Source organism: Aspergillus bombycis, assembly GCF_001792695.1.
Source record: "Aspergillus bombycis strain NRRL26010 chromosome Unknown contig00143, whole genome shotgun sequence".
NCBI lineage: Eukaryota > Fungi > Ascomycota > Eurotiomycetes > Eurotiales > Aspergillaceae > Aspergillus > Aspergillus bombycis.
The window spans coordinates 1-24,446 of record NW_019170145.1 but is presented as its reverse complement, the minus strand read 5'-3'; the positions used below and the strand labels follow the sequence as shown (position 1 = coordinate 24,446).

Below are 24,446 nucleotides of genomic sequence, written 5' to 3'. Positions count from 1 at the left end.
CACGAAACTGGCTCATACAATAGTGTAACTACGAGCATGATAGCCGTGGAACTGAAGGCATTCTTTACTCACCGACAGCCGCCAGATTGTAAGTGTCCATTTTCCTCGCCAGTCTATAGTACCCCGACAATATCAAATGTACGCAAGACAAGGTAAGGTGGCCACCAAGCATGGAGTATTCCCTTCGCACAGTGCTGAATATCGTCGATAATCATAAGAGACTTCGTTACTGGGGGGAATATCAGCCGTATGATAAACTTCTCTACATGTATTGCCGATACCATCCCGAGGTTGTATGTGATGTTTGATTGATGGCCGTTATGTACTGTATATCCTCAGCCGAAACGGATCGTGAATCTTGAAATACATTTACATACATAAACCAATCAATCTAACTTCGTTCTGGACCCTTTGCGGCCGAGACACAAACTGAATAGTTAACGGCATTGCGGCCGTTTCGATTAATCATGTACATACCCACTGAACCCTTCAGAAAAATGTTCGAGTCAGAGGAGGCTTAAGTCTAACCCCTACCATGGAAACCATTAACCTTAGCCCAAACAACGCACTTGTACCAGGGAAACCCACCGAGGACAAAGTTATAGTTCTCACCGGGCCCAGAACAGCAATGATGCGCTACCAGGCTCTCGGGCCCCGATTTTCGCCTAAGACTACCCTCTTTTACTTAGCAGGCGATGTGACAACTCGACGGGGCAGCGGAGAAGTGGATGATTGGTTTGGGATGGTTAAGGTTTTGCGTTGAAGAGGTTAAAGTGCGATATATACGGTCTTGTGCGTGGGGCGGGTGGGCTTTTAGAACGCTGATCGGAATGTCCTGGGTATTTATATCTGTAGATCATGGTGGCTGATGTTTGGTTTGAGTATAACTCAATATGTACAGGATGTGAAGTTAAGACAAATAGTATCAGGCATTGGTATAAGCTTCAACCAAGTACGCACACATGACAAATGTAGTATCGCGTTCGGAATCATAAACGAAAAGAGGTATCACAAAACACCGTTACTCCAAGCCGAAAAGGTAAATCAAGCGAAGACGTCAACATGGCCGTTATTTCTCTGAGTAGTATCCTCGACGGCCCTTCGGTCCCGGATAGCCCTCATTCTTTGAATGGCTTGCCCGAAATCAAGCTGCTCGTAGTCTTTCGGCATATGCTCGCCGCTATAAATACAGAGGACCCTCATGCCTGGCTTATAGACTAGCCCGCTGAGCAGCTTGGGCGTGATGAGGAAGTACTGGCCGCCACCTCCGCTTTCGGAGGGGGCACAGGCGATATCCACCAGGCGTCCGTGTACCATTCGTTCATTGCGCGGGTCCATGCCCTGGTTGATCTCGTCGACGACGCGGAACGGAGATGCGGAGAGCGACTGCAGAGCCATTAGGTAGAAGATCGTACTCACGGCTCTTTCTCCGCCTGATTGGCGGTGAGAGTCGAGGAGGGAGAGATTCTCGTGTTCTCTGAATTTGACGTGGATTTGGATGGACCACTGATCAAAGTCGCTGCCTCCAGGCTCGCCGTCGGCGCCTGCTTCATCCTCGGCTTTGTCTAATGTGACCTGGCCGGCACAGCCAATGCGGGCAAATGAATCGGAGAAAGCGTCACTTATGCTCTTTATTATCTGATCGAGCTTGGGTTCCCACTTCCCGCGGATTTCGTTGATGGCGTGGTCAAACTCCGCGAGTTGAGTCTCAAATTCGGAGAGCTTGCCGCGCAGCTTTTGTATCTGTTTCTCACGTTCTTCGAATTCTTTAATAATGTTGCTGCTCCCTCCATGCGTGAGCTCCAGGCGAGCCTTCTCCGAATCAATGTCTGCTTCAAGTTGGTCAACAGTATGATCGACCAATGTGGCGAGCAGCGCAGCCAAGTCGGGCTGACGCGCCGACAGCGCTACAACCTTGTTTGCCTGCTTCATCATGTCTTTGACGGCTGCCGACATGGTCTTCACTTCCTGCACTGCCTCTTTCAGCTCGTTATTTTTAGCTTCCAATCTGTCTCTGTGTTCTGTATTGCGATCCTTCAATATCTCTACGTCGGAGAAGGCCTCAATATGCCAGATCTTTAACTTGATGAGGTCCTCGTGCAGGACTCGAAGATGTTCAACCGCGTTCTGTCTAGGGTTAGCACCGAGGCATAACAGTAATGAATAAGATAATACATACAGCGTACTCAAGTGTCGCTTCGGCTTTCTCAATGGATAGCTGGTCCTGTTGACTGCGAATATCAAGAACCCTGGCTTTTACTTCTTGGAAAATCTTCTGGATGTCCCTCATTCGGAGTTCCTGCTGGCCTAATATGAAATGTCAGAATCGCTAAACAAGTAGAGGGACGATGAAACGTACGGATTCTTTCGGGGATAGCTCGGTAGTTTGTAAGAGCCGTCTGTTTTTCGGACTTCTCCCTTTCAAGGTCAAGCTGGATAGTAAAGTCAGCATATCTATCATCAAATCGCAAACAAATGCAGATCATACCCGTTCCTGTTCACATTCATCATGATCATGGCCGAGTTGGACTAGATTGGCCCTCTCAATGTCTATCTTTTCTTGTAACTCGCGCACTTCCTCCTTGAGAGCTTGAACATTTTGAACCAGATCCTGTTTCGCTGATGCATCCATGGGTTGGGATGTCCACACCTTTGCTGGCCTCACTTGTCTCACACGGGTGGAAGTCGCACTGGGACCATATTCTTTTCGTCGCGAGACGGTGTAGCTTTTCTTCCCAGAAACCCAGGAGGATATCAATCCCTGTTCCATTCTGCGAAACTTTTCGTCCGTGATATCTCGATGACCGATAGGTGTTTGGTTCAGTCGATTCTCGCTACATAGTGTGGCGATAACCGGGTCTGGTCCATTGAGGAAATCTTTCGCCCAACCATCGAACCCAAGATTCCGAACCTCGTCCTCAGACATGGGAGGACGGAATCTCTCCAAGGGAACAGAACTGGTCCTGATACTGATGTCGTGCAGCTTTTGCCCGATATTCAGTTCCCTTTGAAGCGTCCTGAAATCGTTGCGACACTGGACAGTGAATGCCATGAGATCAGTCTTTTGCAATAGCGATTCGAGAGCATCAGCGTATTTAGGGTCCTTCACAGAGCAGGTGACAACTGGAGGGCCAAACACTTCCTTTTCGAATTTGTCTTGATTCTGCTGGATCCACTGATAAGCCTTGTAGGATTCGTATGATATCTGTTTCAGCTTTTCTTCTTGTTGTCCCGACTGAGAGTCCAGTCTCTGCAGATGTTGTTCCGACTCCTTGACCTTGTCGGTTTTCTCCTTTTGGGCTTCGAAAAGTGGCCTTCGTCTATCTTTGATTTCGTTTGCTTTATCCTCCATTTCCCGCATCTGTCGCCGCTTCTCTCTCTGTTGTATAGATGAGCATGGACGTCTGCAACGGTCTCCAAGCTACTTACAATTTTTTCATTATACCAATCCGCATCGAACTCAATGGCCTCTTCAGCCAGTTGGCGATTGAGTTTGTTAATGGTCTGCTGAATTTTCGTCCCTTCCTGTTTCGAATGGGTATTGCTCCTTTTTTCCGACTCTATTTCGCGATCTAGATCTTTCATTCTCTCTTCATATTGCTCGATTTTCTTCCCTAATTCTGAAGCCGTACGCTCTGCTTCCTCAACACGCGCCTTTTTGTAACTGACAACTTCGTCGATTTGCAGATAATACCGTTGTTTCGCATTGACTGCTCTCAACGCAGGTTCCAGCTCAGCCTTGAGGTTTTCGAGCTCAAGGGCAAGGTCCTCTTTCCGCCGTTTCAACTCCTTAAACTCGAGGTGCATTTCCTTGTACTTCGCCATTGGCCGGGCCAGCTCCAACATCTCGATCTTCCTTTTGATCTCCGTTCTTTGTCGCATTCTTTCAACGTCGGCCCTTTGCATTTCTTGTCGCTCTTCGAGATTAGCCAATAGATCCCTGTCGCCTTTATTACCCGCCTGTAGTTTCTTTTGTTGGGCCCTCAGCTCCTTCAGGTTATCGTGCCATTCAATCATTTCCGCACCGGCCGCAGCCCTCTGCGTGGAGTTGAGGAGTTCTATGGGCGTAAGAGCAGCGAACTCGCTGACTTTATCTTGCGGTAGAAACTGACATAGATTGTCGATTTGAATGGCGAACGACTGCGCAAGCTTCAGCACCTGGGTGCGCGATGCGGCCTTCCCATTGATAGTAAACGAGCTTTTGTTGCCATCGCGTTTGATCGTCCGAGTCACGACCGGGTTTCGACGAAAACGGGGTCCTCCTGCGAGCTCAATCTCGATGGTAGCCTCTCTGCAACCATGCTTCACGAATTCGCCGGGCTCCTTGGCACGTCCTAAGTGCTAAAACACAAGACCTTATATTAGCACAGCTCTTGCCACATTACCAGACATCAACAATCCCCTGGATCAAGAGAAAATATTCTATCATACCGCAGGCCCCCATCCCAGACCCAGACATATCGCACAAACAAGCGTACTCTTCCCCGTTCCGTTCGGCCCAATCACCATATTCAGTTTCGGGCCGGGAAAGAACTCCGCAGACGTATATGTCACAAAATCAGTGACCTTGATGCGTACAATAGCGCCGGGCTTATATCCATCCTGCACGGCTCCATTGTGGTCTCCGTTTTGTGTCAGTTGCAGGCTGCGGGTTTTCGCGATCTTGGATTGCTTCGCAGCGCCGTTGACATTGTCGCCATCCTCATCGCTTGTCCCACTACCAGTATCTTCTGTGTCTAGCTCGTCCTCGTCGTCGTCGTCGTCGCTCAGGTTGGCTTCCAGACGCATCCGTTTGCTGCTGTTCGACGCGGGCGTGGGGTTGCCTGCTGAGCTTGTCGAGTCGTCGCTCTCCTCTTCTTCGCTCCGCTGTCGACGGCGAGGCACCGTCGCTAATGAAGGCATCCTTGAATGCCACACCCGGCTTCACGTTATCCCCGGCGCATTTGGTACCAGAATATTGTAGTTTTGGGCCGAAATGCGATGATCAACCCGGACGCGACGCGCGCCGCTCATCTATCAATCTAACCATGGTTCCGTTAGGCGGTCGCCGGTGGCAGTTTACCGTCCTTTTTTGGCTTTCCTTTTTGGGACGCGGGTCTTTGCCCTAACTTGTTGAGCTGCTGCGAATGGATACATTTTGGAGGTTACTGTGATATGCACTAATATGCTTTGTTTGCCTTGATTTGGGTATTATTTAATGTGCTGTTTACTCGTCGCTTTATCTGTAAAATCGTACATATTCATCCCTAACTGTTTTCTCATACTAGCATTTTATCTCATAAATCTGTTTAATTTGAAAGGTGATGCCTGCCCGACCTCAAAGTCCCAAGATATCATTTGTGATAAGCGGATGAGGAAAGCAGAGATTAGTTTCTGTTATATTTCGCCTTCTCAAGCATATTCGCGTCTCTCCTCGATCCATCCGGGTCTCAGGTACGCTCCGTCAAAGTTCATATCGAAGCTAGTCTCATGGACATAGTCCACATTCCAATCGATCTTCATCTCGGCACCATCCGCACTCTGACTCCACACCGTCACCGCAATCGTGTTATCCCCGGTGTAATCCAGGACACCGGGAGGAACAGGGAAGTCGATCTGATGACCGATATACGGGTTGAAACGACCATACTGGTATCCGTTGACGAAGAGCAGCGCGCGCAGCTGGTTGGTATATCCCTCCGCAGAGGTGAAGGTCACATTCGAGGGCGCCGTCAGACGGAACGAGATCGAGACGTCCAGACCCGAGGGCACGGAGAGGGGAACAACGGTGCGGAAGACGCGAATACCAGCGCCCGGGACGGTGAGGCTGGTGCTGTCAGAAGGCAGCTCTTCGGCCTCGTCGAACTCATAGCCCGGGAGATGGATGCCGACCCGCTCGGCGTACAGACTGCCCTCGTTGAGCGGCGCGCGCACCGGATCCAGGTGGTCTTCGAAGCCTGCGTTGCCGGCCAGTTTCCATTCGCTGAAGGTGTAGCTTCCGGGTCCGACCAGCGTGGCGTTTGTGATACCCCGTGGGTTGATGGCTCCTTCGCGCAGGTCGTGGGCGGAGTTGTCCATCACGACCACTAGCGTGTTGTCTTCCCCGTCGGTGGTGCTGAGGGTTGCGTTGGAGAACGAGAATGTCTGGTCGTTCTGCTCGGCTGTCGCGGCCCCGAGCCAGGAGCCGATGAATTCGGAGTTCAGCCAGACTGAGTAGCCGAATGCGCGCCTCCGGTGATGTTCAGGTAGACGTCGGTTGGTGGCTCGTCGGTGCTGGCGAACGTGGCGCGGTAGATGTGGTTGCCGACGTGGATATCGTTCTCATCCACGTAGAGGACGGGGTTGTTCGGTGCTGGGGGAGTAGGGTTGGACGAATTCGTCTTTGTAGCACTGGTCTTTTGTTAACTGGCGGGTACTGTTGGCTGAGGAGGAGGAGAAGAAGAAGAAGAAGAAGAAGAAGAAGAAGAAGAAGAAGGATGTAACATACCAACCCACGCTTTGCTTGTGGCGGAATAGTCCTTGGCGATTTCAGGGAGACTGTCCGCATGTTTCCAGCCGGAGATCTTGGGGAGTTCGAACTTCGCTCCGCCTCCCAAGGTTGTGGTGATAACACCACTCTTTGCTGGCTTGACGGATGTCTTCTTGCCATTCCAATTGACGGAGCATACTGACTTGGGCGCAAAGATGCTGACCTTTGTGGAATTCTGGATATCTCCAGTGAGCTCCAAGTCACAGCCTTCCAGTCTAGCCGAGCGAACCAAGTAGGGACCATGGACGAGGACTGAGGAGTGTCAGCGAGCCCACCAAGGTATACATACCGCCATCGATGTGGACTTACCAGTGTTGTTGCCGGCCTCGGCAGGGTCATTGCTGAGCGGAGGAGACCAGAATACATGAGCAGCAGACCGGTCGAGAAGAACAATGCGGGTTCCATCGCCAAGCTCAACCACGCTCATACCTGCTCTCTGCATGAAAGAGACTGTCACATTGTTTGCCCCAGGGTGGATCTCGATGTTTGCAGTACGTCCCTTGTCGGTAAACTTGGCCGAGTTCACTCCCTTCACGCTGAATTCTCCCGATTCACCAGTAGGGACCCAGAGAGCCAGCACCTCTTTGCCGTCAATGAGAGCATAGGTAAGAACTTCCGCCGTGGAGTAAAGGAGCGTCTTCGAGCCGAACCTGAAGTCCGTGACGAGGATCTTGGATTGGTGGCCGTTGAGAGTGACCTGGGAGCCGTATTGAGGGATAGTGACTTTCCAAGTAGTTAGCAGGGTATCATAGTGATACAGGAATTTCAGACGCAGGAGGTAACATACGAGCGCCCTCAGATGTGTTAACCTTGACTGTGAACTTCTCGACCGTTCCGGATGGGGTGTACTCGTGCTGAGTTACGTAGAAAGCCGCGCCAGTGTCAGGGTTCCGTAGCTCAGAAACTGAAACAGCTGGGTTGCTCGAGTATCTCGTGCTCTATTGACTCGGTTAGCGTTTCTTTGTACACAATCTTGCTATCCTCTACTTACGTTGCCTAGACGATCGACTTTAGTCAGATCCTGGGCCACTGTGTCCGGAGGTTAGCCTGGCGAACTTCCACATATCGGACAAAGGAGGCGTACTTTTCGTGAATTGAGTAAGTACTTTCGTCTCGTAGTATTTCTCAATAAGTTTCCGGTTCTCTGAAATTGGAGAAGAGTAGTCGTAGCTCGTCGCTGCGCTCATCAGCATCGATGGCATATATTGTGCTTGGGGATAACTTACCGACATCGGTTGAGGCGTGCCAACCCCAGTTTGTACCGCCGTACAACATGTACAGTGAGATAGCACTGACTCTCTGATAGATCAGGTTTCGGTAGAAGAGGTTCGCGAAATCCGGGCCAAGGTCATCCGGGCAGCCTCCTTGAGGTCCGCCCCATGGGTTGTAGGAGCCGCCTTGGAACTCGGGCATGAAGCTTGGCTGGGTGCTGTGACAGGAATTAGAGCGTGCAGGTAGTCTTAGATAGGGCAAACTCACGGTGAGAGTTTCTTGAAGTAGCTGATTTGAGGGTAAGTCAGTGTTCACTTATACAATTCGTGTATTGTAACTTACTCGTAGTAGATCAAAGTTTTCTGGGATAGATTAGCACAACTCCCCAGAGGCAGACAGAGCGTTAGGTGATACTTACATATGGGATATACTCTCCGTTGGTTGAGGCACACTCACTGACATTGCAGGTCCAGCAAGTGGGATAGCTATCCACGCCAATGACATCGACATTCCCGGTAGCGTTGGAGAGGTCCTTGGACCATGAGTGACCGTTCTGGTAGGTGTCAGCCAAAGTTCCTGTACCTCTAGCAAGCTAGCGTATTGCCCTACCATGTTTGGAAGATTATGGATCAGAGGGGCATCGATGCCATTTTCCCGAGCAACGTCCTCCAAATACTGCATGTATTCCTGGCCAGAGACGTTGGGCTCCTGAGTCTCCTCGTCAAGCCACTGCTCAGCGTACTCATTTTCGATCTGATACAGAATGACATTGCCGCCGTTGGTGATGAGATGAGGGGCAATGATTTTAGAAATGTTAGCCCAGTACGGGGTCAAAGCCTCCAAGTACCGAGGGTCGTTATCCCGGAGCTTTCCATAGGCACCTGTGGTTGCCCACAGAGGGAGACCACCAGCATTGGCTTCCGCATTGACGTATGGGCCCGGCCGGATGATCATGTAGAGACCTATCTCTTTGGCTAGAGTCATGATCGCGGTGAAGTTGTGAGCTCCGTTCTCGAAGTCGAGAACGCCAGCCTTGGGGCTATGATATCCCCAGTGATTGTAGATCGAAAAGGCAGTGAAACTATGGAGTTCGCCATTAGCGTGTCGAGAAGGGCTTCAAGAATCCGGGACTACCTACCCGGCGGCCTTGATCTTCTCGAGCAGATCTCTCCATAATTCAGGCCTGGTAATATATTAGCTCGAGCGCTGCCGTTGTGGGACTCTTGCCTTACACAGGAATACGCCAGTAATGGAACTATCCGATGTTAATGCATTGAACCCTCCAGAATATAGGGGATTGGGCAGACAAACTTCTCCAGAGAAAACGAAATGCCTTTGACCATTGATCAAAAAACTATAGTGATCCCTGTATTGCCATGGTGTCAGAGCTAACAGCATTGAATCCTCCAATTGACTGAACCCACCATTCTACAAGGTCTGTCAAACCGTTGTCATGCAACGGCCAACGGGTGGAGTTCTGCTGACCAGAAACGCCAACGAAGGACGCTCCCAAGGCAAGCCCGCTGAGCACGGTCTTGGAGATGAGCATCTTGTGAGTCTGCCAGGCAAATCCCTGTGGTCGAAACTTGATCTCATGGCGTGGGCGGGGACCCTGGCCCTAATAAATAGTAGCATGGAGGACGCCAAGTAGCCGGTCAAAATCCATCGTCGCTTTACCCCACACTAGGAGCAATTCCTGGATGGAGTACTCCGGAGTAAAGAACATTGCATCATGGTGAGTTTGTGGTCTCTAGATCGTACCACTACAGCGTACATTAGACCTGTGTCCTTGGCGATATTAGGGTACGATGCAGACTGAGCCACCAGATACAAAATTCTTCCAAACTACGATAGTATACAGGCATTGTTTCTACAAGGGCCATCGCAACGGAGGTATTCTGAACAGGTTATAGACGCTCGAAAGACAGTCGTTGAGCGTGGAGAAGATCTAGAGAGTGCTAAGCCCTGGGGTTGTGTTTATCCGGGGGTCCCGCGCGTTGTAATTTCCACTCACCTCCACAATCCGGCCGCCTTAATAAATCCCCACCGGCTCGGCGGGACTTTCATATAAATTTTCCGTCCGTATAACGAAGCCGATGGCGCCGATGTCGAACTACCCGAACTCTCGTATTGGCCTTTTAAGGGTCTTGAAACCCCACAGCCGACGAGACGCGGCTAATACAAGTTTAGTTCGGGATAACAACCGAGCCATATACAGACTTAACCGACCAATACGAGAAACTGGGTGGACTGGTTATAGCGGTTATATTATTGCAGATACTATCATTTCTACCTAACCCAGAAACTTCCGCACCACCTCTACCCTATCATATTCCCTGTTAGCCCATTCTCGGAGGCACTTCGGCATTATCCACCCTGGAAAATAATAATAATAAAAAAGGTACTTACGTAGCGAACGTGCCCGCGCTCACAGGCATGGCCCGAAGAAGAGCCGGTCCGAGGCCGTAAAACAGACCTCTCAAGCCACCTGTGACCCAAGTATGCCGAAAAGCGAATCTCATGTTGCGGTATTTTTTCTCAGCCCCAAATCCATCGCTTTGCATCTTGCTCTTGATTACGTCCAATGGGTGACTCAGGAGCCAGAGAGCCTCCCCCGCAAGACCTCCACATACTGCAATCTGCCAGCTTGGGAGTTCTTCTCGTTTCTTCTGTTGACGGTCCATGGCGATTCCCACAAGGCCCTCGTACGCCGCAAACCACACTCCGTAGCCGTGGATTTCTCTGAGGAGAGTCACCGCCTGTCCGCGATAGATACCGGGGATGCCGGCAGTACGGATGAGCTTGAGAGCGCAGTCCCACGGTCCATTGTATATTCTGCTGCGCCATGTGGTTGGGTCTGCAGACGGATACGGATATGTTCTACTGGGCCCGAGATGATACTGGTGGCTACTCCGGCTCCTGCACCGGCGAGGTAGTATTGCGGTAAGGATAGGGTTGCATCAAGTCCTGGGCGGCTGTCTTTATTGTAGGACTCAATGACTTGTCGGAGCCCATGGAAGGCACCGAATTGAATGCTAACCTGGGGAAGTTTTAGCTAGAAGTGGGTTCATTGGGTGGATAGATGACCTACGCAAGCCCCGACACCTAACAGCGGCATAAGAGTGCCCTACCAAGTCAGTAGCTTATTCCAACTAGCTTACAGAAATCCCATACTTTGTAAAATGCCAAAGGCCCTTCTTTGGCCCAGATGTTGCGAGCGGTCGATAAAGCATTGCCTCCGTTCTGGGTTTGGAGCCGGACTTTGACAAGATCTGATCGACTCCATTAGACTATCATTTAACCAGATGTATGTCCACGCTATAAGTCACATACCAAATGGCTGGCCTAGGTCCCGTTAGCTCTGTCTATCATTCATATTGTAAATGGTCCTCACCGATCAAGACCTGAGCGGCACCACCAGCCGCTCCCGCAGTGAGATCCGTAACAGTCTCCCTCCAACCAGCCACATTGGGCTCGCTCGCTTTCAGTTCTGAAGCCATGATGTGTCAATGATGGCTGTAATTTGACCAAAAGAGCATACATATACGTGCTCACAGTCCTGCTGTCCATAACCCGCAAGTCGGATTCTAAACCGAAGTGTGGATCCTTCGGTGTTGCAGTCCGAAAGAAATGTACATTGTCGGTCTTCAAATACCGAGCCAGAGACGCACTGCGAGACTAAGGTAACTGAGTAGCGGTCGAGTTGAAGCTGCTCTAACTTACGCCATGCCACTCACCCTGGGGAAACGCCCCTTACATCTATCTTGGCTGTTCAATGACGGAGGATGCCGTCATCTAGGAGGCCTGGCATCTTTCGAGCCTCCAATTCACGAGGAGCCAAATGTACTATCAACCTCCTCCGTTATCTCTCACAGCTCATTGGGAAACCCAGCCTTCATCCGCCAAAAGCTCAGTGGAACGCGCAAAGCTCCAAGATGCCAACGACAAGCTCAAGGGCCAGCTTCCCGTTAAGGTCCCCTTGACACTTGATTCGAAAGAAGTGCGTCAATTATTCTTCAATGCAACGCTAGAAGCACTGATTCATATTCTATTTCAATGCCAAGATCCAGTCTTCCTCAATCAACACACAAACCAACCCCGCATCACACGAACAGACAAACGCCACCTAAACAGATGCCACGACAGACCAAACCACCAAAGCCTACGGATCATTCTGTCCGTTAAAGATCTTTTCAATCTCCAGCCAATCCGAGTGATCTACACCAGTAAGCGGCAGTGATGGATCAAAGAAACTGGAGTAAATCCCCTCGGCCTCCACCGCGAGGTCCAGATCCAAATCCCAGTCCACTTGCATGTCAAACGTCGCATTAGCGGTATCCGGGTGCATCCACGGCTCCAGAAGCCGGCTTTCATCCCGGTCCTGTTCCCAGCCTTCGGTAGCCACTGCTGTGTATTGAGGTGGTGGCTGCGGAGGAATGGCTGAAGCCGATGTGTGAGGGCCCGCTGCATCTACTCTCGAGTCGAGCGAAGATAAATTGATTGCACTCGGCGATCCTCTGTCTGCCTGTTCACCTTGCTGTCTATCTGCTCCTAGAATATGGTTTGGCCATACGTGCAAACAAGAATGGGTAATGTCTTGTAAGCGGCGCTCGGCGGCTAGGTTACCAGCTTGAGACAGGAACCGAAGGACATCGAATGCTTGGTCTAAGGCATGGGGAGGCTGATCCCGAGTCTTGTCTATAAGGCCCATCATGACTAGGACAAAGGCGCCGGAGAACGTAGCGTCCAAATCGAAAAAGCCATATCGGGCTACAGCGATGGTCAGCGGAACAGCCTGGGACAGAAATAGGATATTACATACGTATGGTCTGCTGGCGCTTGAGTGCGTGAAGAATGGCTAGACTTTTCGTTGCAGCCTCATTACACGTCTCGCACAGGCGACCTAGCACTGCTGGGAGAGGCTGCAGTACCTGCTGGCTATTTTGTCTCTGAACCTCCCGACGAACACGTTGCAGAAGAACAGGGCGAGTACAAAGTATAATGGCCTGTCGAGCTGGTTAGGAAGGGATATACAGTATCTATCTGGGGCCGACTGACCTGGAACAACATCAGATAGAGTGATGCGCCTGTCCGGGTTACTGTCTGCAGTGGACGATTAAAGTCGAGAACAAGAGCAGGCGGGAAGGAACGGCCTGTTTCATAAAGATCCTGAAGGATCTTCTGGATTTTGTGGACAAGCTCCATTTGAGTAATGGATGTATTTCCATATAGAGCTAATCTTTCATTAGACGCGGAATGTATCGCTTGTCCTTCAGGAATAACACATACACGACATGATCTCGTCTGTGGCACGCGCGATGCGGACATTGATTGCCAAAGCAATGGGAGATTGAAACCCGATGGCTTGTCGAGGCAGCTCAGCGCGCAGCTGTCGCTCATCTGAGCCAGCGGCCAATCCTAGGCCGGAAGAAAGACGACTACGCCATTAGGTTAACACTTGAGTCTTGCATATATAGGCTAAAGACCTACCGATCCAGCATGTACACTGTCCACCAAAGCCTCACGCGATGAGCTGTCTCTGAAGGCAGACAGCGTTGTTCACGCGCTGGTTTATCACAGCCCAAGGCTATAGCTAGTCGTAAAGCGAGGCCGATCTGTATCTAGTTAGTCATGGTGCCCGGCTTCAATTCGCCAATTCTTCCTACATAAAGATACGCATCATGCTGCCGGTCACACCACTGGAGGTAGGTGGCGATGAGTGTTAGGATCTCAACAGCAATAGCCCCTTCCTCGCCCAGTTGATGTAACGGAGGCAACCGTCTCATCGCTTCTGCAAAGAGACTCGCACCTGGGGGCTGGGAGGAAGGGTCTTCTACATCCATCAGCTTGGCCATCGCCATGACGAGCAGATACTCGGTGAACCAGATCGAATGCGTCTGGCGTTCTTGTGTTTGTTCATCTTGGAAGAGCAGCACCATGCTGTCAGAAAAAGTACGAGGGTCGAAAAAATGCTGGCTAACACCAAGGTAGAAGAGAAAGCGATCGAGTAGATGCTGTGACTCCTCTAAAGATGGGATAGTCGGCACGGCATCACCGCTGACCAGTGGTCTCGCCGACGTCCATTGCGTTACAGCTTCATTGGAGCCTCTGTTACCGGAGTTTAGTAAGATTGCGCTGTTAGTTGGGTGGTTCCTATCAAGCAGTGACTTGACTTGGGATTCAAATGCCGGTCCTGAAGTCAAGTCGGTTGCTGATCCGGTCAGTCAAAATTCTATGAAGAACGAGCCACCGACTGACCTGGACTAATCCCCGCGTCGCTTTCTTGATAGGGCACGGCTTCGGCTGTGTATTCATTGCGAATGCCGGTACCTGATGTGGCAGGGGGAGCTGCTATCCTCACAAGTCACGATTTGTCCGTGGAATAATAGTATTTGTATCCCACATACCTTGCGAAAGGGTACTAAGTTGCTCTTCATATAATTGAATCTTATCTAGGAGATTTTTGACATGTCTATATATATGGAGCTGTCAATGGAAACCCCCATTACTTGTGAAAGGGAAAGGTGAACATACGCTTCAGTATACTTTCTACGGCCGGCATGGCCAGGTACACATTCCCAGTTATGCCTAACGCAGCTGCGGCAGGGCTGATCTCCTGAGCATTTCACCTTACGTCGGCGGCACGATTCACATCTATAGAATGTCAGTCTGATACCGTACTGTACTGCGTGGATTGGCCTTCGGACGGAACCTCCGAAGGCTTATCGGTACTCACGCATTGGCCGCGCGCGGATTTGTGGTCACCATCTTGTCTTTCGGGGCAGATCAGAATGCTGTCATAAGCGTAATTGGACTGGAAATACTAAGTATTTCGCAATACTAGTATCCTGTAATACGTCTATGAGCGAAAGAAACCATAGGAATCGTCGGCAATCAAGACAGTTGAGGTTGTTCGAGTGGAAAGGTGGGGTTTAAGTCGGAAGAGATCCCGGGAGATTAAATCAATCAATCTAGTATCATGTATGTGACTAAAACAGTTAACCCTAACTAACTAACTACATATCATTCATGGCTGTAAACTTCAACCCAAGATTCAAGGTACATTTCCCTCAGCCCATAACAGTTTGAATATATAGACTAATATTGGAGCTTTAGCAGTACGTTGACCCTAATGTTGGTTTGCTCTTTCGGCTCTTTTCACCGAGATATCGGGCTACTACGCGCCCTGCCATTCACTACTGTACATTGATTGAGAGGCCGGCATGAAGAAATCGCAAGGCAAAAGTGGAATTCTAGAGTAGTCTACCATCGAAGACTAAACATATTCTTTATCCGACGCTTGACCTCCGTCTTGAGAGCAAAATATTCTTGCTTCGTCCGCCCTACCGCATCACGATTCTCCACGGCCCGGCGCAGAAGGTAAGACAGACAATCCCCCAGAGTTCCCCAACTCAGACACTTGTATACTTCAGGAGACGCTTTTTGTGCCGCTCGGCTGCTGTCATCACGAAGCTGCAACAGACGGCAGCTGACCTCGTCCGCCATCCCCAGCAATTGTCCATACTGTACCTTCGTAGTCGGTTGCCCGGCGGCAAGTCGTGCTTTGTATAAGGAGTCAGCTGCCAGAGCACTGTCCTTATTATGTGTAGCAAGAAACAGCTCGATGGAAGGGAATTGTCGCTCAACCCCAAAAGGGCCGTACTGGCGACGCAGAATTCCAGCTGCAATCGCATTGTATGAGTCGTCTGTACCCGGTTTTGTATCATTAATCAAATGGCGTGGCTCGGAGTTGATATATGCGCCTCGGACTAGTTTCACACCCAAAGTGAACCCTTCCTTTTCTGCGATGTCCAGATGGGAAAGAAGATTCTCGGGAGTTGACTTGAGATACGCTTGGAAAGTATTGTATACCACAGCAGTGCCGTTTCGATTATAGCGACGCATTAGGTTTAGAGCAACAGCGTCAATGCCGGATTGGACAGACTGCTGCTCTGCATCGACAAAGATGCGCGCATTACGCTCGATGGCACGAGTGCAGACATCCTGCAAAGCAAGCAGCATCTGCTCCGGTAAGGACTGGTTGGAAGAGAGCGCGTGCATCACTTGAGGGCCAGCCCCAGTGAGTCTAGACGTATTGTGTTAGCCTTTTAAGTAAATAGCTTGACATGTAATCAACTCACTTTAGGGCCAAGAAGTCATCAGTTCCCACCATTTCGACCGTCTCCAGAACCCCTTGCCTCCAGGCTTCAATTTCAGCGCTCTTTGTCGTTTGTGCTCTGGCCTTTTCATTGATCGTGGTAGGGTTATCGGCCTTTTGGGATGAAGCGTCGACCGCAATTTCTCGAGCGTATGTGAGAATGACACCTTTAAAGCCCATGTGCTTGATCCGGCCAATGGTGCCAGTGACTTCGGCAGCGTTCTCTCCAGCACAGAAGTGGTTGTAGAATGTTGTTTTTAGGATCCCGCGTAGTATGGCATTCTTATTCACATCTAAGAAAGATAATCGAGGGTGAGCGAGGACGGAGAGCGTCCTCAATGCTGGAGTTAACAGCCATGGATGAGACGAAACAGTAGCCACTAGAAGGGATCGCCACAGCATCTTAGTTGGCAAAAGAGAGTGTGGCGGCAGTTGATCTTTGGGCCCAGATACGGTGGATCTATCTCGACACAGCCAGCGCGGGTTCGGTCTTCCACGGGTTGTATTCACTGCCAACTGAGCCCCTCGGAAAGAGCCAATGGGCGGTCTGGAAGCCATGAGAGCGGGTGATAGTCGAATTATTCAATACCAGCATAGACAATAAGTTACAAGCGTGAGGATAATATAAACCCTAGATCCAGAAGACCCCGCATCGCCCGAGTGGCTCGGATCATATCCGAAGGTGTCGGGAGTTGTCTCCGAAAAGGCGTAGTCTTTGGAAGGGCGTGTTTCAATGTTTGCTATCAAGATCTATGAATGAAGTGTCATTAGATAAGGAGTCTTATCATTCAGCTTGGAACTAGCCCTATCAATTCCTGTCGCCTCAGCTCTCAACAGAATTCGGAGGGAAGGAGACAAGTACGGAGTACAAGGTTACAAGAGCGAATGTTTGCTCGCGATAATTATGTCACAGGCCACTGGCCTTTCCACTTTCATTTGTAATGGTCACTGTCAATCTTAATCAGTGTTCTGACCGACTTTTGATTCGTGGCGAATTGCAAATCCCCTTGTCATTGTCAGACCTGTAGTACTACTAGTAGTTAGGTAGATATAGCTAGTTACCGAATACGGTTAGATGGTAATGGCATTTGCTTTGTGATCGGAAAGCGGCAGCATCGGATAGTTACACGAGACTACAAAAGAAAGGTAGCTTCTATTCCTAAAACAGAAAGCGGTACTGCAAGAGTCCGCGCTAGTACAGACACATTGAACCTCTTAGCCAGGAAATGGGCCTCCGGTAGTAAAATATACCTCCTCTATCTCAGCTAATGCTGGTTTATTCAGCTTTAAACTTGCTGAAAATATCAAACTATCCTTTAGCACTGACTCTGGATACTAAAATTAAAATTCTCCACCCTAACAAGCGTGAAAAATGTCCCTACAAAAGATACAACATCCGATGAACCATCTCAGAAAACGTTCAAAAGTTCTGCCGGGTCAATGAATACCTATGCGGTTGCCGCCTTGATCGGATTTAGACCCTCAATCGATTGCGGAGATTTATCATCTCCGCACGAACGCTCCAATTCCTAGTTATCCTTTTGATCCGTGAGCTATAGAGTCAATCGAACCTGTCTTCTTCATAATGGCCTCCCAGAAAGCACGCCGTCTCATTTTAACCACCGCAGTAGTCTCAATCACCATCGCCGGAACACTCTACGGCGCCGGTATCAAGACCGAAAAAGAGGTTACCCAGGTATGGCCAAAGAATTCCATAGATATTTCCCCGCCTGTTTCAATTAGCTAATCCTTTTTTTTCTCCGCATGTATAGACGGTTCAGCAAAAACGGGAAGCTACAATAGACGAGCGAATCGCGTCTCTTCGCGGCATGCGGGAAAATCTAGCGGCGAAGAAAGAACTTGTTGAACGGCAGATGCACGATCTAGATGCTCGAATTGAGGAAAGGAAACAGAAGGGTCTGGACGGGTCAAAGAGAGAGCCTCCCCATAACGGTTAAATATGCGGCCATAGGTACGGAATTAAGTTGGAGGTTGGTGTTCCTTTGAGAAGACGATTTTGCTCTCCAGCCCTTTGCGCAACTCGATACTTATTCTGTTTTGCACAGTCAATAGGCCATGCTGGATTATCTATAATAATATGATGTGGGCTACCCCTTCGGTATATCAAGCCCTGCGCTGGGTTTGCTGGTTGCTACCAGGGTAGTCTGCCCTCCGTGACTTCGATGGGCAAACTGTTACTGAACTACTTTGAGGTTTGGTTTGACGATGAGATCACTACAGCTCTTGCCGTGCTCGATCATCCATTGCTTTTCATATCGCTTCGCGGCCTTCACGCCTTCACGTCTAGGTTGGGCCAAAGAAGCGTTGCAAGGTCGCTGCAACTCAAGAGCACGCAGGTATGAGGAAACGAATCACTCAATTTAAATAAGTGTATGGTCGTCCTCTAGCCACGCGGATGCTGTGCATCCTCGAAATAGTTTATTCCTGGCTCAGTTGCTCAGCCGGGGTACGGTACGGCGAGCACCAGCCAATTACATCTGAAGACGTTGTGATTGAAATCTCATATTTTATTTCTAATGAACAATTGTGCCATAGGGGTATATATTTAACTTAGATCGCCTGTATAGATATGTGCGTCTTCCAGTACTGGACTGGATAACTTCTTCGGTGTAACACCGGTGACTTGACAAATGAAAACAAAAGTATATATAAAGATAAAAAGAGGGTCGCTGGCCCAAGAGGTTAGGGCCTGCATGTCGTTCCCTTCCACGATCAGATAACAACCAAATCATGATACATCAGTCATCTAAAATTCCACGCGAGAGCGCCGCGAGGCTTGCTTCATAACGTGCAGGATTGTGGTCACTGAACATCCCTGATCCGAATCTCATTTCTCCAAAGACTGATTCGACGTCTCGAATAAACTTGAGCTGGACTCTCGTTGCAGGACGACCCAGCCGCGGGTGGCCATCATCACCCATACCAGACGTGAAAGCGTCCCGCTGTAGGACGCGCATGGTCTCAACCACGAATACCTCTCCCGGGGGCATCAGCTTAGGCGCGAGCATTTCCTCTCTAAGCATTTTGAGAGTCTTCCATGCCCAAGCGTCTTCGCCAATACCGTCACCAGCATGCTGGACTATAGGCGGCTCGTTGACGTAGAACTTATTAACGATACTCTGCCGCAAGCTATTCCAAACACGGCCTTGTACGTGCGACTTGGTTCCTGAAACATCACTCTTGAAAGCCACTGACACCGTATGCATATCATGCAAAATCCCTAAAGAGAGGCTTGGTACCACATCATGACCGTTAACAATCGTCGTGATTAACCCACGTGTCGCACGTCGAAGAAAAGGGGACATGGATGCAGGTGGACCATATGCATAAACGTGTATAGGTCGCCCCGAGGGAAGAAAGCAAGCCGTTTGGTTAGTCTCGCTGCTTCCAGTTAGTAGTAAACGTTGCGCAGTGGCTTGATATGAAGTAGTCACGAATGATGTCCCGAAGCCATCATTCGTAGGTTCCGATATCATCGTAGCTAATAGTGCAGCAACACCTCCGCCTAGTGAGTGACCGCATAACACCACGCCGTAATCTGGAAATTCCTCCAAGGCAGCTCTAATTGTTATCATAACTTTCCCACCTCCCCCCATCAACAGTCGCTGCGCAGAAGCATGCATACCCTTATGAACTTTCCAGCTCTTTCCTTGCCATTCCAGGTCATCATAATCACAGGTCATATCTGTGAGGATATCTTCGAAGCCCCATGTTCCCCTAAGCGTCAGGACAACGGCCTTCGATTCATGATCTAGGAACAGGTAATGGACCAGAGGAAAGCCGGTCTCCGTCTCCCCAGCAGCGTTTGACCCACCCGCGGGATCGACAAAGGATGAGAGAAGTATTGTCGAAGCTGGCAGGCCGGTGTGATCTGAGAAGTCGCTGTGCTCTCGACTGTCAGATTCTTGATATGCAAGAGCCTTGGTCGTTGGTGGAACACCCATGACTTTGAGAGCATTTGATCCATAAGATGCTGAGGAAAACCGGAGGAAACGCCTGATATTTTGCACAAAATGCTTTTCAGGAAATATTCCTGGTACAAGTCCATCGCGACTTAATGCTTGTATGGTTTCCATGTCATCGTAAGCACTCTTGCGGGATCGATGTGCAAGTATGAGTGACGTCTCCGAACCAGCTGTCGCTAAAGAGTATATGCTGGGAGTAAACGTATGGGAGCTTTTGTGTAAATTTGAGGAGCTCGGACGCCCATCATTGACAGACACAGACATGTCCGCCTCAGATCTTGTGACTGACATAGAACTGCTGCTACGCACATGTGTTCTCACACCTGCAGAAGATTTGGGGCGCACGTTTGTAGAATAAGCATCCGTTTGCTTCATGAAAGACTCTTCATTCTTCTCGTGTATTGCGTAAAACTCAGGCATCGGATTCCTTTCGGGGGCCATTTCCCGTGCGCTACCACCTCGTCCTGTTGAAGGGACAGACAGGCGAGCGCTTTGTAAAGGCGATCTTGGTGAGCCTCGGTTCGCTACAGAAGAAACTCGAGCCTTGGAAGGGAGTGGCGGCTTTTCCTGTTTTCCTTCTGCGGTAGGTTTGGGAGATTGTCTGGGAGCTGATGATTTTCTTTCAGGGACAGGACCTTTCGACCCCTTGCTGCGTTGGACGGAATGAACAGGTGGTGTGCTAGACTTTTCCTTTACTGACAGTCTCTTACTCTGGTCACTTCTCTCAACATTCGTCGGTTTCACTTTCTGTGCAATCCTCGTCAGGGAGCCTTTCCCAAACGAGCCTTTCGAAGTAGTGTCGGCTTCGTTTGAGGCAGTTCGAGTAGATTCTACACGGTATCGTTTGGAGCTGTTTAAATCAGCGGGCAGTGTTGGCTCGTATGAAGATTTATCAAGTCCATTGGCTCCCTGCAAATGAGGGTTTCGATGGCTGCCGCCTTGAATTTCAGTTTGGGTAGTTTGCATTGATTTGTCTTGGGGCATAGCATGACGGTGATTTGCGACGGTTGACTCGGCGTCATGGGGTGAGTCAGTAATGCCTTGACTCAAGGAAGAACTCTGGTTGCCATGGTCAGAATTGATCTCGTATATACCCGAGATATCGTCTCCACGTGATAGCCTCACGTCTGCGCTTTGAGATTTATTGAAAGCCGTTCGAAAAACAACGGTGTGCTTGGGAAGTTGGGGAGGACTCGATCCCGCACTACTGCCAAAGCACTGATCGTTACGGAACCTTTCCTCAATCACCATCGTACCGGGTGGAGCAGCAATCTCTGCGCTGTCGTCATCATAGATGTCAACTGTTATAGTACGTGCAGTGACTAGATCAGTCTTTATCGAGGCACGACAGCCTTGAGGAAGCTGCTTCATAATATACAATCGGATTTCATCGTCGGACATTTGATGGTCTCCTGGGGGAAGCGAAAGGGGATGTTTCTCGGTCATATCACTCCTACTCGCCGGACGCTGCACAGCATCGAAGGCTTCCTCGTCATTGCCGGGCGATATGAAAGATGAACGCCTCGTCTCATCGTGAAAGTCGCTACGAGGCCTTCTCGTAAGTTCTATCTGGTGCATCCCAACAACATCTGCTCTGACGCCATTGTCCAAGATGACAACATCCCAGATGGCCTCGTCCCCACCATTCGTATTTATTTGTCGTTCTGTATTTTTCCTTCCCCAACGCTGAAGCATGGCGAAGCCAACTGTGCCTACTAAGAGGTCACCGACACCAATGTTATCATCAGTCATAGACTCAACGCTTGGGTTCCGAAATTCTCTTCGGATAAGTGTTATGATAGCAGCTATCGCCCTTGAAGACTCGGTTGAACCAAGTATTGCATCAAGAGTAGACAAAAGCGCCTGAGACATATTTGAAGCAGATGAAAGAGTGGTAGAAGAGAAATGGAACGTTGCAGCAACGAAGAACGATGCTGACGTGACCGACTTGTGCAGAGCGGCAAGCTAAATATTAATTAGCTAATGTAAGCCAGTTTAGAGTAGGGACTAGACCTGAACTTACGCTTCGCTCCAGTATAGATTCTGCTTCTACTTTGCCATGTTCTCCGCTGCTCCTCGTAGCCACATCCCGTCCGGCTCTTGTCAGGACGCCTTCGATGACTGCTCTACTGAGCTCCAACCCCGTCAGCGTGGTAGCTCTTGCTCCATTGATAGCCACTCCTCCGAAGAAAGTCCCAACTTTGAGGGAGAGCGAAGTGGACTGAGTAACAAAGGAAACAATTGAAGCCATTGGACGTGGGAGTAGAGTCGCGCCTGACGTTGCGGGTATATGACTTGCGCCGTCACCCTGGGCCGCTTCCAGATCATGTTGGGATTCATCTCGCCTCAACATTGGCACAAGGCCGAATAGATTAGGCATCGCGATTCATTAAACTGACCACTTGAACCTTTCTTTCTTATTGCATTAAAGGGGAGTTTAGAATCCATGAGCGAACGCATCCACAAACAGGGAAGAACTACTTTCGTGGCAACGGAGATAAGACGGTAGATAATGTAAGTAGTGCTTGCCAAATCAGACTGTCAGATGTTGCGTCAGTGACCGGGTTCCTGGTGGAAGGGCAATGAGGTGTAGTCCTGTAGATCAGCACCAAGCGGCAAGGTACAAGTCATCCTCCGCCTTCCGCGCATTAATCAGGGGGAAATACGTTGACGAATATTTGACATGTGATTTTCAGCTTCCCCCCAACAAAGTATTCAGCTCTTCTCCTGTGGAACGGGTTCTCGGTTATCAGAACCATGGAATCACATCTCATGATTAACATTGGCGAAATACACAAGACTACTTGAATGAGAACTTCATTTGCGATCATTTTCTGTTTTCCGATTTGTCTGCTATTTAAAATCCCCTCGCCGATCTCGCGGCCGAGGAAGAACATTGATCTTATGACAGGTCCCTATGTGACTATACAGCCTGGTAATAATTATGTTGTCATGTCACATCATAGCCTTCACATCTCCTGGGTGCTGGACTTTCCTGACTCTATCTCGAGAACATTCGGCGACGGTGCAAATACCGGACAAACTCATAGTCTGCCACAGATCTGCCAGCAGTCCTCTCATCACAGATTTGGCTCCCTCTCTTCCATTGATTGCAAGCCCATATATTACAGGTCTACCTACAAATACTGCCTTGGCTCCTAAACATAGAGCCTTCACGACATCTGCACCAGTCCTGATCCCGGAATCGAATAGGACCGTCATCTTGTCACCAACGGCTTCCACTATCTCAGGAAGCATATCCAAAGAACCAATGGCGCCATCCACTTGTCGACCTGTAGAGCGTCAATAATCAAGAAGGGCAACATTTATCAGGGTGCGATCGATGTACCTCCATGGTTAGAAACAACAATACCGTCACATCCAGCTTTGAGAGCAAGCTTTGCATCCTCTACATGCTGAATCCCTTTCAGAACGATTGGCCCATCCCAATTCTTCCGTAGAAAAGAGATATGCTCCCACGTATGAGACCGGCCAGGGAACACGTCAGAGGTCCACGCCCGAGATGCTCCGACAATATCTTCTTCTAGTTTAGAGCCGGATTCCTTCTCGAACTTTGCACGAAACACCGGGTCAGAGAAGCCGATTTGATTGCCAACGCCCTTGATAAACGGGACAAACGCATTGTCCAAATCGGCCGGTCGCCAGGCAAGGGACCAAGTATCCAAAGTGACTACGAGAACAGAAAAGCCATTGTCTTTGGCGCGCTTCAGTAGTGAGAGCGTGACGTCATCATCTTGCGGCCAGTAAAGTTGAAACCATCGTTTTCCGTCTCCATTAGCCTCAGCCACCTCTTCAATAGAGCTAGTGCTGGCTGTGCTCAGAGTATATGGGACTCCGACTTCTGCACATGATTCGGCTAGACCTGTCTCTTTATCCTCATGGAACAAACTCTGGACACCGACGGGTGCCATCAAGACTGGGTTCGGATACTTGTGGCCAAAGAGCTCTACTGAAAGGTCCTGGTTATCTACCTATACAAGACGATCAGTCCCCGAACGGAAAAAGAGATTCTGACCCTCAACAAACCGGTCTCAGCATTCTCGGAATACTATACACATTATGTCAGCTACCGCGAAATGTACGTCCGATCGCAAACTTACAGTTTCCATTGGCGAAACGCCAGCCGATTACTGTCCATGGTAGCCTTTTCACCGGCTCCTCCAGCGACATAATTGAAGGATCGGGCACCCAGTGCCTTGCGCGCCTGTTCCTCGAGAAGACGAGGGTCTGTAGTGACATTCGGCTGAACGCTTTCTATAGCCCCACGGCCATAGATGACCGACTGGTAATCTCCATACCTTTCGGGCATTTTGGATGGTTGTCGAATGCTAGTCGGAATTATGCTTGTAAATTGCCAAGTAATTGGATCGTGATCATCCCGATATTATTATAATATTCGGAAATAGTAGTCGTTAACAGGATCAAGAGGGGGGTTAACCACGTGAGCTCTGTTTACCTCGGAAACTGGGGTATACTCGGCAATGACGTTACCAGGCATCAGATTCTATTTAGTAGCTGTTGTATCTCATACTTCTGGCAGGGGCTGTTGGAAATAAGAATT

At 49.6% G+C, this 24,446-nt stretch overlaps 8 protein-coding genes across 8 annotated transcripts; 1 reads left to right on the top strand and 7 right to left on the bottom strand.

The window, feature by feature from the left end:
* Positions 1–1,044: 1,044 nt before the first annotated feature.
* Positions 1,045–4,902, bottom strand: ABOM_010924 (DNA repair ATPase SMC5; the record flags this gene model as incomplete). Its single annotated transcript, XM_022538052.1, has 6 exons — positions 1,045–2,127; positions 2,180–2,307; positions 2,360–2,432; positions 2,489–3,379; positions 3,430–4,341; positions 4,432–4,902. The coding sequence occupies 6 exons, from the start codon at positions 4,900–4,902 to the stop codon at positions 1,045–1,047; spliced, it is 3,558 nt and encodes a 1,185-aa protein (XP_022384170.1).
* Positions 4,903–5,391: 489 nt separating this feature from the next.
* Positions 5,392–9,269, bottom strand: ABOM_010923 (glycoside hydrolase family 35 protein; the record flags this gene model as incomplete). The annotated part of the gene is made up of 16 exons (XM_022538051.1): positions 5,392–6,208; positions 6,262–6,369; positions 6,475–6,760; positions 6,818–7,231; positions 7,296–7,446; positions 7,500–7,537; positions 7,593–7,685; positions 7,735–7,937; positions 7,988–8,008; positions 8,063–8,082; positions 8,139–8,273; positions 8,330–8,801; positions 8,859–8,903; positions 8,953–8,975; positions 9,032–9,086; positions 9,145–9,269. The coding sequence occupies 16 exons, from the start codon at positions 9,267–9,269 to the stop codon at positions 5,392–5,394; spliced, it is 3,006 nt and encodes a 1,001-aa protein (XP_022384167.1).
* Positions 9,270–10,013: 744 nt separating this feature from the next.
* ABOM_010922 (uncharacterized protein) lies at positions 10,014–11,220 on the bottom strand (the record flags this gene model as incomplete). Its single annotated transcript, XM_022538050.1, has 7 exons — positions 10,014–10,044; positions 10,130–10,577; positions 10,646–10,760; positions 10,812–10,847; positions 10,895–10,992; positions 11,054–11,065; positions 11,115–11,220. The coding sequence occupies 7 exons, from the start codon at positions 11,218–11,220 to the stop codon at positions 10,014–10,016; spliced, it is 846 nt and encodes a 281-aa protein (XP_022384168.1).
* Positions 11,221–11,882: 662 nt separating this feature from the next.
* Positions 11,883–14,488, bottom strand: ABOM_010921 (Zn(II)2Cys6 transcription factor; the record flags this gene model as incomplete). The annotated part of the gene is made up of 10 exons (XM_022538049.1): positions 11,883–12,490; positions 12,543–12,726; positions 12,779–12,954; positions 13,010–13,158; positions 13,211–13,335; positions 13,387–13,931; positions 13,979–14,071; positions 14,128–14,192; positions 14,255–14,374; positions 14,457–14,488. The coding sequence occupies 10 exons, from the start codon at positions 14,486–14,488 to the stop codon at positions 11,883–11,885; spliced, it is 2,097 nt and encodes a 698-aa protein (XP_022384165.1).
* A 495-nt stretch (positions 14,489–14,983) lies between these two features.
* On the bottom strand, positions 14,984–16,280 carry ABOM_010920 (proline oxidase Put1; the record flags this gene model as incomplete). Its single annotated transcript, XM_022538048.1, has 2 exons — positions 14,984–15,806; positions 15,862–16,280. The coding sequence occupies 2 exons, from the start codon at positions 16,278–16,280 to the stop codon at positions 14,984–14,986; spliced, it is 1,242 nt and encodes a 413-aa protein (XP_022384166.1).
* A 1,183-nt stretch (positions 16,281–17,463) lies between these two features.
* On the top strand, positions 17,464–17,836 carry ABOM_010919 (uncharacterized protein; the record flags this gene model as incomplete). The annotated part of the gene is made up of 2 exons (XM_022538047.1): positions 17,464–17,574; positions 17,651–17,836. 2 exons carry the CDS (start codon positions 17,464–17,466, stop codon positions 17,834–17,836), a joined length of 297 nt encoding a protein of 98 aa, XP_022384176.1.
* Positions 17,837–18,637: 801 nt separating this feature from the next.
* ABOM_010918 (lipase) lies at positions 18,638–19,843 on the bottom strand (the record flags this gene model as incomplete). Its single annotated transcript, XM_022538046.1, has 2 exons — positions 18,638–19,089; positions 19,525–19,843. The coding sequence occupies 2 exons, from the start codon at positions 19,841–19,843 to the stop codon at positions 18,638–18,640; spliced, it is 771 nt and encodes a 256-aa protein (XP_022384175.1).
* A 2,976-nt stretch (positions 19,844–22,819) lies between these two features.
* Positions 22,820–24,194, bottom strand: ABOM_010917 (lactate 2-monooxygenase; the record flags this gene model as incomplete). Its single annotated transcript, XM_022538045.1, has 4 exons — positions 22,820–23,157; positions 23,214–23,856; positions 23,912–23,933; positions 23,986–24,194. The coding sequence occupies 4 exons, from the start codon at positions 24,192–24,194 to the stop codon at positions 22,820–22,822; spliced, it is 1,212 nt and encodes a 403-aa protein (XP_022384177.1).
* Positions 24,195–24,446: the final 252 nt, after the last annotated feature.